The 18,542-nt window shown below is 42.8% G+C and overlaps 1 protein-coding gene across 2 annotated transcripts in view; it reads left to right on the top strand.

Moving 5' to 3' along the window:
* Positions 1–18,542, top strand: part of SLC8A3 (solute carrier family 8 member A3) — a 426,307-nt gene that overhangs the window by 389,799 nt on the left and 17,966 nt on the right. For both annotated transcript variants that reach the window (XM_068254069.1, XM_068254068.1), the window contains exon 4: positions 574–591. In XM_068254069.1, the coding sequence (XP_068110170.1) occupies positions 574–591 (18 nt within the window). The remainder of the gene's footprint in view (positions 1–573; positions 592–18,542) is intronic.

The following is an 18,542-nucleotide window of genomic DNA, read 5'->3' as shown; positions in this document are numbered from 1 at the left end:
AATACATTTCATGGGTTTTAATTACAGTAGTATGTATTTAAAAACTATAATGGCCAAAAACTGAAAAATAATGAATTTTTTCCCACATTATTTCCTATTTTCCCATTACAACACATTTAGAATAAAATAATTCTTGGCATAATGTCCCACCTAAAGAAAGCCTAATTGGTGGCGAAAAAAAACAAGATATAGTTCATTTCATTGTGATGAAGTAATGATAAAGTTATAGACGAATGCATGGAAGGAGCGCTGAAAGGTGAATATTGCTCTGGTGTTTCAGGGGTAAAACCCCTCAGTTGTGAAGTGGTTAAACATAATTTTTAAAAGCACTACAGGATTACCCTTTAAAATGTGTATTTTGAGTGCTTTGTGTTTTTCATTTGAAGCCTAGCATGTAGTTGAAGTAATATTACTGCATTTCTTGCTTTGCATCCACCTTCCTATTAACCAGCATTATACTTTCCTTGTGTGATCCCGCTTCACTCAGTCATACCATGATTCTTGTTTTATCAAATACAAGAGGCACATTTTAATGCTTAATTTATCTCTCTCTCTTATCATTTGTGTTTAAAGCTCTACTTCTGAATCAAGGTAAGTCTACTCTTTGAATTGTAATTTCACCAGGAAATTTACGGGCAAGATAATATGGTTGTGTCCTTACATGGCTAGAGCAATGTGTTGTAAATAAGAAACATGTTGTGTGTGTGTGTGTGGGGGGGGGGGGGGGGGGGGGGGTAAATTACAGGCCAAAGTAGGTGTTGACCAGTATGGAGGAGGAGGATTTGGTTGGAGAGGAGCAGAGGTGGGGTGGGAGGCAAGAATAATGCATTAAGTGGGTGAAGGAGGTTATAATTGAGCACCAGGTGAGAGATTGAGGATAGTGTGATACCCAGGTGGGTGAGAGATTATGGAGAAAATAACACGTTTAGAATGAAACATGGGGAAGGGAGTTTAGAGTGAAGTATTGGTGGGAGTTAGGTTAGAGTAATGCCTCGCAAGGTTAATGTTAAAGGGAACCCGAGGTAAAAGCTATATTGAGGCTGCCATATTTATCTCCTTTTAAACAATACTAGTTGCCTGGCAGTCCTGCTGATATTGTTGGCTGCAGTAGTGCCTGAATAATACACCCAAAACAAGCATGCAGCCTATCTTGTCAGATTTTTCTCAGAAACATTTGTTCAGGGTCTATGACTTGGCCTCGTTCAGATCATTCAGCGCAGATGGCTGTGCGATCGGAATGCAATGCGTATGATCACACGCCATCTGCGCTGTGCTGCAGATCCCATTCACTACAGTGAATGGGATCTGCGCTGCGATTCCCGAAAATGCATGCAGCAGTGTGATAGTGCAGCGCACTGCTGCACAAAGGAATATGATGGGAATGGTAGAAGGGCTGTCTATGCCCTTCTACCGCTCTTGCGTGTCACACACTATACGAAAGTCACACACTATACCAAAGTGCGCATGGCAGCAAGTTATAAATGCAGAGGATAAGAAGGACTGCCAGGCAACGGTACTGTTTAAAAGGGAATAAATATGGCAGCCATCATATATCTTTCACTTTAAGTTCCCTTTAAATTTAGGTCCAAGCCAAGGATAGTTTAAAGTGTGGGGAGTATGTGTGGTGTTTAACCTCCCTAGCGTTCTGGATGAGCTGGGCTCGCCCAGAGACGCTGGAGGGTGCCCCACTCAGGCCCCGCTGGGCCGATTTTAATTAAAAAAATGTTTTAAACACGCAGCAAACACTTTGCTTGCTGCGTGCTGGAGACGATCGACGGCAATGTGCCGCTATCCGTCACGTAACAAGCGCCCCCCCCCCCCAGACCCCGTGCTCTGCCTGGCCAATCAGTGGCAGGCAGCGCTGAGGGGTGGATCGGGTCTCCCTGTGACGTCATGACGTGCGTCGCCATGGTGGCGACGGGGGAAGCCCTCCAGGAAATCCCGTTCAGAACGGGATTTCCGGACGGGCCATTGTGCCGGCGGCGATCGGAGGGGAGGGAGGGACGCCGCACAGAGGGGACAATCATGTAGCTAGCGCTAGGCTAGCTACATGAAAAATAAAAAAATAAAAAGTGCAAAAAACGTGGGCCGCGGGAATCAGAACTCCAGGGAAGTCAAGAGTGATTTACAGGGTTTTAGGGTGAAGTTAGAATATGTAAGGGTATTTATGAGGCTAGCATGAAGCATAGAGCAGTAAGCAGGGGTGAAACTAGAAATAAGTGCAGAGTGGGGGAGTTTGTTAAAAACACTTCGAGTGTGATTCAGAATTAGGCACAGGTAAAAGGAAGGGAGTAGCCTGAGTTTTTAAGTTAGAAACAGCTCGGGTAGGAAATTACAATTAGGCACAGTGCAGGAATATAGTTAGACAAATTAGGCTCAATGTAAGAGGTGGTTATGTAGCCACAGCATTGTTTAGGAAGTCATACTAAGACATAGTTCTGGAAGGAGAATAGACAAGTTAGGCACAGGGCAGGGCAGAGGGTACCATTAGGCACACCATTGTGGAGGGGAGCTATAAGATAGGAGTAACACTGGGGTGGAGGTTTGTGTTTGCAAAACGATGGGTGTGTAACAGTTGTGGTGAAACATTATGCAGACTCCACCACTATGTCCACCTCTTGTCCCTGTCAGACCATTATCATATTAGTCGTACCTCGACCAACCAAAACTACCTCCCCACCTCATCTCCACTAGGTGTCTTCTCCAGTGAATGTAATGTACATTTGAGAGATATGTATTTGGCAGTGGCAATACTGCTCCTTGGGAAGGAAGTGTTTACTTCAACTTCCTGCTAAAGCTGCACATGTGATTTTCACATTATCCAGTTTCACTTCGGGCAAAGGTTTGCCTTATTGTTGGCTGTCAATGATAATTTTTACTTTTACCAGAGAATGAATGATGCAACTTGATAACTGTGCGCAACAACTCTGTTTCTGCCCATGTTCATTGAACATCTGAAGAAAAGAAACTGCTGAGATTAAATAGGCGTTCAGTATATTTTATTGCTACATAAATGTACACTTTAGAATTTGCTGTTGACATACTGGTTAGTTGACCTTTCCTCAACCTGATCATTAGGTGAACTTTGTGTTGTGCTGGTGAGCATTGTGTGTTGGGGGCACTGTGTTTCATCTGTTTTCACGTAAAGAAAGATCGAAATACGACATGATCTTGTGAGCCCTTTTTATCTTTTCTTCTAATCACCTTGATAGGGTGGATCCTACTGTGACGCATTATTTTAGCCTTGCATAATGACAGACAAACACACACACACCACTATTGCTAGCTTTGTATTGCATGATGCGGTACAAAGCTAATGCATCTATTGCTTGCTTACTTTTCCCACATATACAATTAAAGAATGCCCTTTCCCTCACTTTGTTCAGTTGATACAATGATTGGTCATCAAATAAAAAGGGCTTTCATTTTGAATCAATTCCTAATCTAAAATGTAATATATTAAATAAAAATTGGGTATTGTATACAGGATCTTCTCAAAAAATTAGCATACTGTGATAAAGTTCATTAATTTCTGTAATGTACTGATAAACATTAGACTTTCATATATTTTAGATTCAAATACACACAACTGAAGTAGTTCAAGCCTTTTATTGTTTTAATATTGATGATTTTGGCATAAAGCTCATGAAAACCCAAATTTCCTATCTCAAAAAATTAGCATATTTCATCCGACCAATAAAAGAAAAATGTTTTTAAAACAAAAAAAGTCAACCTTCAAATCATTATGTTCAGTTATACACTCAATACTTGGTCGGGAATCCTTTTGCAGAAATGACTGCTTCAATGCGGCGTGGCATGGAGGCAATCAGCCTGTGGCACTGCTCAGGTGTTATGGAGGTCCAGGATGCTTCAATAGCGGCCTTAAGCTCATCCAGAGTGTTGGGTCTTGCGTCTCTCAACTTTCTCTTCACAATATCCCACAGATTCTCTATGGGGTTCAGGTCAGGAGAGTTGGCAGGCCAATTGAGCACAGTAATACCATGGTCAGTAAACCATTTACCAGTGGTTTTGGCACTGTGAGCAAGTGCCAGGTCATGCTGAAAAATGAAATCTTCATCTCCATAAAGCTTTTCAGCAGATGGAATCATGAACCCACTTTTGAACCAGAAACAGCGGCACAAGCGCCTGACCTGGGCTACAGAGAAGCAGCACTGGACTGTTGCTCAGTGGTCCAAAGTACTTTTTTCGGATGAAAGCAACTTTTACATGTCATTCGGTAATCAAGGTGCCAGAGTTTGGAAGAAGACTGGGGAGAGGGAAATGCCAAAATGCCTTTAGTCCAGTGTCAAGTACCCACAGTCAGTGATGGTCTGGGGTGCCATGTCAGCTGCTGGTGATGGTCCACTGTGTTTTATCAAGGGCAGGGTCAATGCAGCTAGCTATCAGGAGATTTTGGAGCACTTCATGCTTCCATCTGCTGAAAAGCTTTATGGAGATGAAGATTTCATTTTTCAGCACGACCTGGCACCTGCTCACAGTGCCAAAACCACTGGTAAATGGTTTACTGACCATGGTATTACTGTGCTCAATTGGCCTGCCAACTCTCCTGACCTGAACCCCATAGAGAATCTGTGGGATATTGTGAAGAGAAAGTTGAGAGACGCAAGACCCAACACTTTGAATGAGCTTAAGGCCGCTATCGAAGCATCCTGGGCCTCCATAACACCCGAGCGGTGCCACAGGCTGATTGCCTCCATGCTAGTGTTGGGCGAACAGTGTTCGCCACTGTTCGGGTTCTGCAGAACATCACCCTGTTCGGGTGATGTTCGAGTTCGGCCGAACACCTGGTGGTGTTCGGCCAAACTGTTCGGGGTTCGCCGAACTACTGAATGCATGGCCGAACAGGGCCCCTGTTCGGCCGAACAGGGCCCTGTTCGGCCGAATACTGCCCCCCATGGGGTCGCAGGCATAAGGGGGGAGCATGCCCCGATCGCGGGGGGGTCGGAAATTCCCCCCACCCCCTCCGCTAGCGCTCCCCCCTCTGCCCGCTTCCCCATACAAAAAGTTTGAAACAAGTTCAATAGTACCTGGGCTGGTGGCACTGGCTGGCAGTGGAGTGAGGAGGAGGAGGAGTCCGAGTAGCAGAGTGACGTTGAGGCCGGGCAGCGGGCGGTTCAGCGCTAGTACCCTTGTGGTACTTCCGCCCTTTCTCTGACCTCACGTCCTCTGCATACGAGGGTACGCATCACGCGTACCCTCGTATGCGTCATCACGCAGAGGACGTGAGGTCAGAGAAAGGGCGGAAGTACCACAAGGGTACTAGCGCTGAACCGCTCGCTGCCCGGCCTCAACGTCACTCTGCTACTCGGACTCCTCCTCCTCCTCACTCCACTGCCAGCCAGTGCCACCAGCCCAGGTACTATTGAACTTGTTTCAAACTTTTTGTATGGGGAAGCGGGCAGAGGGGGGAGCGCTAGCGGAGGGGGTGGGGGGAATTTCCGACCCCCCCCGCGACCGGGGCATGCTCCCCCCTTATGCCTGCGACCCCATGGGGCCCCCAAAATGGGCATGTTCGGGGGTCCCATTGACTCCCATTGAGTTCGGCGTTCGGGCCGAACATGCCGAACATCTGGCCCATGTTCGGCCTGTTCGGCCCGAACCCGAACATCCAGGTGTTCGCCCAACACTACTCCATGCCACGCCGCATTGAAGCAGTCATTTCTGCAAAAGGATTCCCAACCAAGTATTGAGTGCATAACTGAACATAATGATTTGAAGGTTAACTTTTTTTGTTTTAAAAACACTTTTCTTTTATTGGTCGGATGAAATATGCTAATTTTTTGAGACAGGAAATTTGGGTTTTCATGAGCTGTATGCCAAAATCATCAATATTAAAACAATAAAAGGCTTGAACTACTTCAGTTGTGTGTATTTGAATCTAAAATATAAAAGGCTAATGTTTATCAGTACTTTACAGAAAATAATGAACTTTATCACAATATGCTAATTCTTTGAGAAGATCCTGTACAGTACCCATCCTTAGAGGTCACCCTCCTGGATTTAGTCCTAATCTACTGCTAACTCAAACAGTTTGTGAATGCGTCACTGGAACGTCTGACTGCAGCCTGTGACAGTTCATAGATACCTGGTTCAGCCAAGCAGCATGTGTTGTCCAAAGAAGGGGGGGAGGAGCCTCGCCATAGCAGGTAAAGCAGTTGGCCAAGAAAATTCCACCATAGAGGATTGCTAGTCACCTGTGTTTTGAAAGACAAAGAAAGCGGCAGAAAGTCTATGCAACCAGCACACCCTTCGACTGAAATTACCATAACTGACTGATTGTTTCCGCAATCTGTCTGAATGTGTACATCACAAGACTTAGATTAAAGGTGCCCATATATCTAGCGATTTTGGTGACTGATCAACCAAGAGACAGATCTCTCCCTGGTTGAAACTGACTGGAAAGAGATCTATTGCTGCCATAAACCGCAGGCTGATTCCCAATCGACTTTAGTATAACATTTTTTGGGAAATTGGCCTAGTGACTCCACCTCGTAGCCCCTGGCCACTGCCCCCCCTAAATGAAGATGTACCACCCCCCCATGCATGAATACTTGTCTACTACTGGTTCCATCATCAAACTCTTCCTCACACACACATGCTTCACTGGGTTGCCAGCATATAGTATGTGGGGGCCACGTGCAATATGCCGGCAACCATGTGAAGCATGTGTGTGAGGAAGAGTGCAGAGATGGAGCCAGCGGTAGACAATCCCAGGTAAAGTTTTCATGCACGGGCACTGGGGGGAGGGGGCCCATTTTACACTAGTACACTACAATCCTGGCCAAAAGTTTTCAGACTGTCAAAAATATTGGAAATTAGAAAAGTTGGTGCTTAAGTTTTTATAATAGCAATTTGCATATACTCCAGAATGTTATGAAGAGTGTTCAGATGAAGTGCATAGTCCTGCTTTGCCATGAAAATTAACTGAATCCCCCAAAAAACTTTTCCACTGCATTTCATTCTGTCATTGAAGGACCTGCTGAGATCATTTCAAGAATAGTCTTGTAAACTCAGGTGAGAATGTTGACGAGCACAAGGCTGGAGATCATTATGTCAGGCTGATTGGGTTACAATGGCAGACTTGACATGTTAAAAGGAGGGTGATGCTTGAAATCATTGATCTTCCATTGTTAACCATGGTGACCAGCAAAGAAACGCATGTAGCCATCATTGCGTTGCGTAAAAATGGCTTCACAGGCAAGGATATTGTGGCTATTAAGATTGCACCTAAATGAACAATTTATAGGATCATCAACTTCAAGGAAAGAGGTTCAATTCTTGTTAGAGAAGGTTTCAGGGCATCCAAGAAAGTCCAGCAAGTGCCATGATCGTCTTATAAAGAGGATTCAGCTGCGGGATCGGAATGCAACCAGTGCAGAGGTTGCTCAGGAAGGGCAGCAGGCAGGTGTGAGCGCATCTGCATGCACAGTGAGGCAAAGACTTTTGGAAGATGGCCTGGTGTCAAGAAGGGCAGCAAAGAAGCCAATTCTCCCCCCAAAAAACATCAGGGACAGATTGATCTTCTGCAGAAAGTATAGTGAATGGACTGCTGAGGACTGGGGCAAATTCATATTTTCCGATAAAGCCCCTTTTCAATTGTTTGGGGCATCTGGAAAAAGGCTTGTCAGGAGAAGAAAAGGTGAGCGCTACCATCAGTCCTGTGTCATGCCAACAGTGAAGCATCCTGAGACCATTCATGTGTGGGGTTGCTTCTCATCCAAAGGAGTGGGCTCACTCACAATTTTGCCAAAAAACATAGCCATGAATAAAGAATGGTACCAAAACACCCTCCAACAGCAACTTCTTCCAACAATCCAACAACAGTTTGGTGAAGAACAATGCATTTTCCAGCACGATGGAGCACCGTGTCATAAGGCAAAAGTGATAACTAAGTGGCTCGGGGACCAAAACTTTGAAATGGCCTGGAAACTCCCCAGATCTTAATCCGATTGAGAACTTGTGGTCATTCCTCAAGAGGCGGGTGAACAAACAAAAACCAACTGAGGCCCTGTTCACACTGCATGCGTTGCCGTCAGGATTTCGGCAACGCGTGCAAGAGGCAGACACGCACAATATCAGAAAGTGCATAGACTGCACTGTCTGATATTCACACTGCATGTGTTCTGGACCAGTGCAGTCGGCGAACGCATGCTGCACACATATTTTTTCACGAAACGCATGACTGACCCATTCACTTGCAGTGAATGGGATTAGCCACGCAACGCATGCAAAAGCAGATGGCGTGCATTCATACGCACTGCGTTCCGAAGGCACGGCCATCCGCTTTTTATGATGTGTACAGGGCCTGATTCTGAGGAACTCAAAGAAGTAATTATGAAAGAATGGGTTGCTATCAGTCAGGATTTGGCCCCGAAGTTGATTGAGAGCATGCCCAGTCGAATTGCAGAGGTCCTGAAAAAGAAGGGCGAACACTGCAAATACTGACTCTTTGCATAAATCTCATGTAATTGTCATTAAAAGCCTTTGAAATGTATGAAGTGCTTATAATTATATTTCAGTACATCACATAAACAACTGAAACAAATATCTAAAAGCAGTTTAGCAGCAAACTTTGTGAAAACTAATATTTCTTACAATCTCAAAACTTTTGGCCATGACTGTAGACCGCACCGGAGGTTACGTCACGTTTGTCGCTCGTCCAGATATTGCATGTTGTTACTGCCACGCACCCAATTGAGGATGTTGGCCCGAGATTTTGCACCATGTCCGATCGATTCTTGCAACCAATTTTGTGGCTTCAATTTTTATCTGATTTGATATTTATCGAATCAGATAGTCGATCAGCCGGCAAGTTGAGTAATGTACCTTAATGGCCACCTTAATGAAATAAAAAATACGACCTTCGAAAACAAGCATTGAGGTATGTGATCGTACTTCATCTTAGTGGATTTTGCTAGTCATTTGGTCGTGTGGTAAAAGTCCTCTCATCAGAGTACGAGCCAGGCTAGATCTTACATGCAGTTCATGTCTAGCTTTATCGTGTGAAAGGCATCTCACATCACTGTCATTACTGGAGTAGATGCCAATTAATTCCTTGTTTTCTCACAGGAAATGGGAGGATTTTTTGCATGTGACATGTGGGCCCTGATTAGATCAGTAACAGAGTACACCAAGCATGAACCAGAGGAGACATCCATCTGACTCCGCTAGAATTAATTGAAATTTTTAAAACTGCAGTTTAAATCTCAAAAGCTACAAGACATAAAACTTACACAGACACTTAAATAATGACAAATGTCAACACGTAGAATTAGTGCGTCTGGCAGCTGAAGTTCTCGGGTTGCTGCTAAATGAATAATGAATGTTTCTGTTAAATTATGTTCACAATATTTTTTTCAGTAGTTAATTATCACATTTTTAGATGACTTAGTGAATCAGAGTATGTCTGAGCAACTTTTCTCTCAAGTACTTGTGCCTCAGAATCGGTATACGCCATTTCTGAAACTTGTAAACGTGTATGGAAAGTGTAGGACGGTTAGAGTGGAACTTTGTCCGGGCTTTTGATTTTAGTTTTGTACAGGGTGAGAAATGCTTAAAACTGCTGCTAAGTTTTTATTTTTAAATTAGTAAAAGAATATACCGTACATGTTATGTTACGGGCAGCAGTCCTTCCTCACTGGCTATTACATGCAGTGTGCACATTGCTTATATTAGGCTCTTTTTAGCCAACTTGTGCCTCGCTTGTTTCACCATTTCCTAGGAGTACTGGTAGTTTGGCTTCCTTATGGAGTTGGTGTAGCCACAGGGCAAGTGGTGCCGGTGACCAGGGGTTATACTGGGTGAGGGTGAACATCAGACACTTTAGGTCCTATATCAGATTTTTTCTGGTTTCCAATTTCTGAAGGACCTATGTCACTCTCTCCATGACGTGGGGGCAATTGGATTCCTCCACACATATGCTGAAGTAGCTAACCACACCTCCTCCTCAGCACCATAGCTGGAGGAAAACCCCCTGTACATAACTTGGACAGGTGTGCTTTGCCAATGTGGTGGAGGAGGCTTTGCCACCTTCCCTCAGCTAGGGAGCTGCACTTTTATGGACCAGATAGGCTCATATTGCTCAGGGGGAGGAGCCCCATGCCAGTGGGCTCCAAATTCCCTTGGAATACCAGTCTGCATAAGAAACAGATGGTTAACATTGCTTGAAGGTGGTCCCTATGCTGTCCATTTTTTGTTTGTTAAAGAAAATGTGTACGGTCACTTTAAATTTGAAAAACTTTGCCAACTGACTCTTATGGATTAAAGTATGGAAAAGCTAATCAGCTCAAAGCCAATGCGAACTGATGCTGCACATGGTATAAAGGAGTATTACCACCTAAACTTTAAAATCCATTTTCTCAAAAAACATAATGAATGTGATTGGGACAGATTCCCTTATCCCTAGCCAGAAAGACACAAGATTAGGCATCAGACCACGAGGATAAGCATCAGGAACGGAGTTGGGGAACTAATTAAGGCTGCTTTCACAGTGAGACATTACAGGCGCACGTTAGTGCAGCCTGTAGCGCCCCCCAACGCACAGCAATGTAACTGCAATGGGCTGTTCACAGTGCCCACGTTGCGTTACATTATAACGCTGCACGTCAATCTAAAGTGCAGCATGCTACGGCGTTAGAGCGGCTTTGCTGCGTTAGCCGGCTTGCACAGGCGCAGTGATTAGCCACATGGCTAATTAATATTCACTGCACTGTGCTGACGTCACTGGCGGGACCACGTGATGCGGAGTGTTCCGCTCACGTGGTCTCCACCAGCGCATGCGTACTATAGTACACATCACTGACACATCAAAGAGCCGCTTAACGCGGCTCTTTGCTAACGTCCTCTGCCACCACCACTATGCGTTGTGTTAGGTGCACGTTATGCGACCTTAACGTAGCACCTAACGCAACGTCTTAGTGTGTAAGAAGCCTTAAAGAGGAACTCCAGTGAAAATAATTTAATATAAAAAGGTGCTTAATTTTTACAATAATTATGTATACATGATTTAGTCAGAGTTTGCTCATTGTAAAATCTTTCCTCTCCCAGATTCACATTCTGACATGTATTACATGGTGACATTGTTACTGTGGGCAGATTATGTAGCTGTTGTGGCTTTAACAGACAGCTATAAACAGCCATTTCCTGTGTGTGTCATTGTTACATTGTGGCAGTTTGCCCAGAGTACCGTACGGTACCAGAGCCTCTTGTGGGAGGGGTTTCAGCACAAAATCAGTCATACAGCGCCCCCTAATGGTCTGTTTGTGAAAATCATTATATTTTTCATGTAAAAGTGGGTATCAGCTACTGATTGGGATAAAGTTCAATTCTTGGTCGGAGTTTCTCTTTAAGATAGCTGAATGATGTGGTAATTTAAAATGGCAGCTTAGATGAGAGAAGTGTAGCGAATCCTTCGCTGACAGTCAGAGGCAAGGAAGACATTTCATACTAAAATTAGGGTGCCGTTTGTGAATTTGCAAAATTGTGTTCGCTACAGAGGATATGCAGCTCAGTGGCTCCGCATTATATTTCTGACTTTGGGCAAATTAGCATTTGCAAACTTTCTGCTTCTCAAACTCGGAGGCTTATTTTCATGTGTGATTCCTGAAGTCAGTAGGAATTCATGAACACTCACATGTGATTTTAAAGTTAATCAGATTTTTTTTCATGCAAATTTACCTCATTTATAGTTGGAGTAAATTTCAACATACAAACGCATATATGTAAAAAAAACACACAAGCGAATGTTGATTCAAACAAGGATACAAAAATGGCAAGTGCCGAATCGTGGAGAATGCTTTTCCGTAAAGACAAGTGTGAATGGTCCCTTACTATTCTCCTCTTTTTCCTCCCTTCGGAAAATGTGTTTATAATTTTTATTATACAATCTAACTATACATTTTTGAAGAAAGTAAAAAAAAATGTAACTTCCTTCGAATCCTTGGACCAGCACTGTACACTTGCAAAAGCAGCACTGGGAAATTTGGGCGCAGGGTGAAGCCCAAAAAAAAAAAAAGATTCACCCTGCTCCTGAAAAAGTACGCGAGGGGTAATTACTATTCCCCCTCCAGGCCACCAAAGACTCAGGGAAAAGTAATTTGGGCGCTGTCAAAAGACGGAGACTGTCTGAGCACCGCTATAGCACTGATTCACATTACAGCCTATGGTGACGGTTGGCATTCTCACATTTTCCTGTACCATTTTGCACTATTTCAACTGTACTTTAGAGTACATGGTGCCCACAAATTGACAGCTTTAAACCTTATGGAAAAAGAGCTCCACAGGACTCATGTTTGAGCCTCTGGAATAGTGAAGCAATTGCGGCAAGGGATTGAAGTGATTTACTTTCAGAAACCTTTGGAATGACTGCGTTTTTATCATGTGTAGAAAGTAAGGTATCGGTCACAACTTTGCATTCCGATCCACCATAAGAATCCAGTGTAAATGGCTCCTATGCTTAACGTAGGATTCCTTTCTTCTATGCTGAATTGTACAGTTTTATTGCCAAGTGTGAACCAGCCCTTAGGGGGTTGAAATTAAGTTTTCAAAATCTGCGAGGCAGGGGTCACACTTGCCAAAAGTGCAGCTGTTTTCCACACTGGGAAAATGCACATAATGCTTCCCAATGCAAAATCCCAGTGCAGTTTGTGCGGTTTCCTGCTGAAGGGAAAAATAACGGCATTGCTGCTTTTTCACCTCCAATTCCTTATTGCTGACAAGTAGCTGCTCTCAATAGGCTGTTGATCAAAATTGCAGATTCATCCACAGAAAAATGCTTCCATTTTCTCTGCAGACTCAAGTGTGACCCCTTCCTCATCTCCTAATCTACAACATTGTGCGTATGGAGCGAAACTGTATAGGATTGTCTTTCTTTTCCTCAACAAGTGTCAAATTCTACCTTCAAGGCAATTTTTCCTACAGAGAATGTTCAAGTATTTGAGCAGCTATTGTGTTATACAAAAAAAATATATCCTCAAGTGAAGATGAAGCCTAGACATGTGTCAGTAAAATTCATGATCACTGCACGTCATGTTTACTTGCAGCATAGGTCAAAAGTTTAAATGCCAAGATCTCTTTGGAGCAGACAGTTCTTAAAGAGAATCTGTACTCTAAAATTCTTACAATAAAAAGCATACCATTCTATTCATTATGTTCTGCTGGGCCCCTCTGTGTGGTTTCTGCCACTCCCTGCTGCAATCCTGGCTTGTAATTACCAGTTTTAGGCAGGGTTTACAGACAAAAAACATGGCTTCTAACCAGCATGTGATAGGCTGAGAGAAGCTCAGTCTGTGACTCATACAGAGCAGGGGGCGTGGAGAGGGTATGTATAGCTTCTACCTATCACAAGCAGAGCAGCACATTCCTGCCTGAGTGCCTGAGCCCGACAAAGCCGTCAAAGGAAAGAAGATTAGATTAGATGGCAGAGATAATACAGCCACCGTGCAACTAGGAAAGGCTGCAGTAAGACAGACCACATTAGAACAGGTAAAGGAACTTATAGGATAGAATAAATGTGGCTGAAAATTGTGTTAGAGAGTCTCTTTAAGAATCTGCTGAAGGGCAGAGAGGGGGATAAAATAACTTATGAGACTGTGATGCATATTGCAAAATATGAAGGCATTAGGCTGTTAAATGCAGATTACTTTACTGTATTATCAAATTATGCACCATTGCTGAGAATTGTGAAGTTTTTAGGTGAATTTTCAAACCATTTTAAAGGACACCTAAGGCAAAAAAATATAAAAAAAGACACAGGGACACCGAGAGCCCAATCTCGTGTAGTATCGTCTGGTTAGTATTGGATAAATACGTAAGGTAGTATAGATATACTCACAAGTGTGGGTTGCAATCCAAGCATCCACTGTTATGCGCATGTGAGGAAATACCGTCCTCACTCTGCCTTTGTGGGAGTTGGTGTGGCAGCTCCAAAACAAAAAAATAGTCTTTTACTCAGGATGAGATAGAAGACTAAGTAAGCTCCTCTTTGGGAGGCTACTGTTAATACTGGGGGGAGGGTAGGAGGTGCCCAAGATATCAGTACTTACACTATAGATAGGTAATGAGGTCTAGCTTCAAAAATGCAAATTTTTCTTAAAAATAGATTTTATTATGCACATCAGACAACGTGTTTCACGGATGCAATCCGCTTCATCAGGTCAAATTCAAGTGCCTTAGGTGTATAGTAGGTGCCAATAAGGTCCTGAGCTAGACCTCATTAACCACTTTAAAACCCTTGCTACGCTTATCTACTCCCCACAGAACTTCACCTGGAGCTCAGGGGAGTAGATAGGCGTACTTGTGGTTAACAGTGTGCTGTATGCCCAATAAGCTATCTGATTATGTATATAGGATATAATTTTAACCGTGACAAGTGAGAGAATGGATTTTGTGTTGTTTGACAACTGAGGGCTAAGTCATGTAAGTCAAATAAAAAAAACAAAAGTGACAGCATTGAGAAATAATACTACATAAATAGTTACCCTAGGGACTTAGCTTTTAAAATATGTATGCCATGAGAGTGTATTACTGTTAATCATGAAGATAAGGGCTTTTAATTACTGATAGAGTACAATGAGAAAACAAAAAACACAAACCAGAAAATAATATGTTATCGCCATACATTGTACTAGGAACATTATTTAAATGTTGAGATAACCAGGACAAATTAGCAAATACAATGTGTGGGTTTTACCTATGGTAACATTGTTTATTTGAAAACTATAGTGCATGAAAATAGAGAAAGAGTGTATTTTTACTTTTTTTTTTCTTATTTTTCCCTTTAAAATGCACAGATAATAACATAATTACTAAAAGCAAATATCACCCTCACAAAGCATAATTTGTGGCAAAAAAACAAGATATAGATCATTTACATCTGATGAGTAGCAATAAAGGTATTGGTGAATGAATGGGAGGAGCGCTGAAATGTGAAAATTGCTCTGGTTTTTAAGCTAAAAACCCTGTGGTGCTGAAGTTGTTAAAGGGAACCAGAGATGAACGTTTCACACAAAATAAACATATCAGTTGATAGCTTGTAAAGAATAAATGCTCTACCTGATAATTTTGCCGCTCTGGTGTGCCTTTTTTAGTGTTTTTTATCCATTATTGCTCCAGGAAAAATCAAATATGGCCGCCGGCTCATATCCCTTCTCCTTCTGGGTTATCAGTTGTTCTGGATGTGCTGTCTAGGCTATATGAGACTATGCTGCTATCTAGGCTAAATGCAGCCTTTCATCTATGTGCTTTCATTTTGGTATGATGTACAGCTGCCTGTAGGAAGTCTCTCTCATAGAAATGAAACTGCCCATATTATCAGTATCTAGTGCACACAGAGCACACAGGGATCATATTACAACCACAGAGCTTCTCTCTCAGGAGCAGCAGCCTCTCCCATATCATCACAGCTCTCAGTATGCAAAGCAGGAAATCTAAGCCAGGAGAGGGGAAGGCTTGGGCTTGAAAAGACTACACAGAAGAGTGACTCAGCTATAATGATTCCAGGTCAAACCTCGACTGAATAGTCGGTGGATTCTTATCACAGTTGCTAATAGACTAATTAAGCAGATAACAATGAAACTAAAAGCAGGGTAGGTGTTTACTGTCAAGTTCCCACTGATAAATGTAATAAAATACATGAGGGTGCTTCATCTCTGGTTCTCTTTAAAGAGTAACTGTCAGGCTGCAGAAGCTAATTTAAACCTCTATTCTCCTGTGTTAAACAGTTTAGAAGGAAGCCCAAAAGCCATTAGTGAAGATAAAAATCTCAGTTACCTTTGATGTGTGCTTATCAGCAAAGCTGTTATAGACCCATAAGGACGCAAGCCGCATACTAAACTGCAAAGCATTCTGGGGCCCTCCCCTCGGCTGCTAATGAGACGTTACAGCAGCTTGTAATCAGTCCAGCGCGTAGCACTGATAAATCTCCGGGCAGAGTACACTGCAGGAGTCAGCTATTGTTCCTAGCCACATGGCTCATTAATATTCACTGCACACTGTGTTGTTCAAGTACGAGCTTATCTGTGATCAGGAAGCAGGCAGGACATGACGACACATTTGACAGAAAAACATGGAGCCTGCCATGAGCTGTCAGGAGCATCTATCTCTGCATATACTATATACAAATTCTGTGAAATCCAAACGTGGACAGTGAAATGCATATGTAATGTAAGTACAGCCAATCTTTAGCTACTGATATATGTGTTTATTTTCTCTGAGACCTTATACCTAACAGCTCCTCTTTAAGGTAAGACATCTTACCTATCTATAGTGTGAGTACTGATATCTTGGGCGCCTCCTTCCCTCCCCCTAGTTATTTGTGTGCTGGGCACTGCACATACCCATGTCTATCTCATGATGTCACATGTCACCTCGGGTATCCTTTAAAGGTTGCAAGGGCAAAGACCTCCCCCTAGTTTTTCTGTTTAATCAATGTTATCAATGAACATGTACCAGTATTGGTGATGTCTTCAAACTACACATCGATTGTATGTATTTGTACTTGTGCTGCTGGATGTCCTGATTGTGTTGGACTGCTCGTGTATCTATGCTCACAACTATTGTCCATACTATTGTTGGTACCATATGCAGTGCTATGGAAGATGTTGGCACTATAATAATAAGGTTGTAGCCTCTTCATAGACTGACATTTACTTCAATGCAAAATGTGATGAAAATATAAACAGAGGTGCCAGAAGTAGAGTAAAAAACTTAAAATCCATTTAAAAAGGGAGGTAGTTGTGGACTTACCTCCCCAAGACAGTCAATTAACAACTTTTATTCATAACTCAGGCTACAACAGGAGTAACTGCGGTAGGGAGACAAAAGCACATGCATCTTCCATCCTAATCAAAATTGGTTTATTGCAACTGTAGTAACATGGTGATCACAGAGGAAATAACAACTGTAAGTGTACCTCAAAAGTTGTGCTGTAGGATGCCGGTGGAGGAAGTGGGAGGTGAGTGACAATGGTGGGTCAATGGACAGCCATTTCGCGTTCCACTAGACGCTTGGTCACGCTGCTTTCCATGTGGATGCGAAACGGCCGTCACTTGACCCACAAAGTCCCTCACCTCCCACCTCCTCCACCGGCAGCCTGCAGCACAACGTTTGAGGTACACTTATGGTTGTTCTTTCCTCTGTGATCACCATGACGTTACTACAGTTGCAATAATCCAGTTTTGGTTTGAACGGAAGGTGCACATGCTTCTGTCTCCCTACCGCAATATCTGAACACTTTCTTCTACTAAGTTTAATGGAGCACACGTCCAGCAGCGGTGAAGAGGTATTCAGGCTGCAGTGAAATTCATGTTTGCCAGTGTGACACTTATACTGACCGGACACTTTTAGTGGGGAGTGCGCCCCATTATATTTCTTCTTTAGATATACATACAACAGGAGTAAATGTTATATGTTGTGAGCCAGCAAAATGCCTTCACTTTTTCTTTCTGCTGTCTTCTCACTCCTATCACTTTACCGAATGGCTGTTTGTTAGTTACCGACAGCTCCAGGCTGGAGGCAAAATGCAGAACATCTCATTTGTTTTACCGCATGTTTTCCTCTTTGTGAATTGACATACATTGAAGTATTTACTTCACTAGTTGGCAATTTTAGTTATACTATGCAGTATAACTTGACATTTCACAATATGTTTAGTAAAATCAGATGTTTTCTGCTTTACCGAATGTAGTAAGGCTTTGTCATGTCAGGCTGTCAGGCTTCTCATGAAGTAATATACTGACTATATAATAAAATGTCACCTTTAATAAGGTAATGAAAAGTGGGAGAGCTCTCAATCTACACTAACAAACATATATAACAATTAATGTGCAGGAATTGCATATGTCATCATATAATAGCTCAGGTCAGTTCACCTATATTGACTAGCAATACCATGCACACTGCAAACAACTAAACACTAAGTTGTCTTACATGTTTCGCCCCAATATCGGGACTTCTTCAGGAGTGATAAATGTAGTTCATAAATATGTACACAAATAAATACACAATGTCAATTGCTTTAAAGAGAGGAGGCTTTTGCAGTGTTCCCCAAACCTGTCCTCGAGGCCCACCAACAGTGCATGTTGGTGGGTGAGGTAGTCAATCAGCTCTGCTGAGACACTAATTACGCCACCTGTGCAGGTTTGTGGTTTTCTGCAAAACATGTACTGTTGGTTTGCTTTGAGGACAAGGTTGGGAAACTCTGCTTTACAGTGCAAGCTTGGGCAGGCTCTTTTTATTTTGAATTGTATTGATCATAGCATTTCCAAAACAGACAGTATATTCAAATTGTTCACCACTTTGTAACTATGGAAACAGTGTTCTGTTTGGAGTGCAGATTTTAACAATGCAAGAGACCTTTTTACTCATTGGCAAAACCTGCACCAATCCATAACCAGTGTATTTTATAGTGTTTCACACTGCCCTCTGACCAACAATATCCTAACATTCCCCTCCCCTACAACATATATACTCCTTTTCCATAGCAAACGTACAGCCTTAAAGGGAACCTAAAGCAAGCGGTTTAT

This window comes from Hyperolius riggenbachi, chromosome 9, assembly GCF_040937935.1.
Source record: "Hyperolius riggenbachi isolate aHypRig1 chromosome 9, aHypRig1.pri, whole genome shotgun sequence".
NCBI lineage: Eukaryota > Metazoa > Chordata > Amphibia > Anura > Hyperoliidae > Hyperolius > Hyperolius riggenbachi.
Note: the sequence above shows the minus strand (reverse complement) of the source record. Positions and strands in the feature narration are given on the sequence as shown.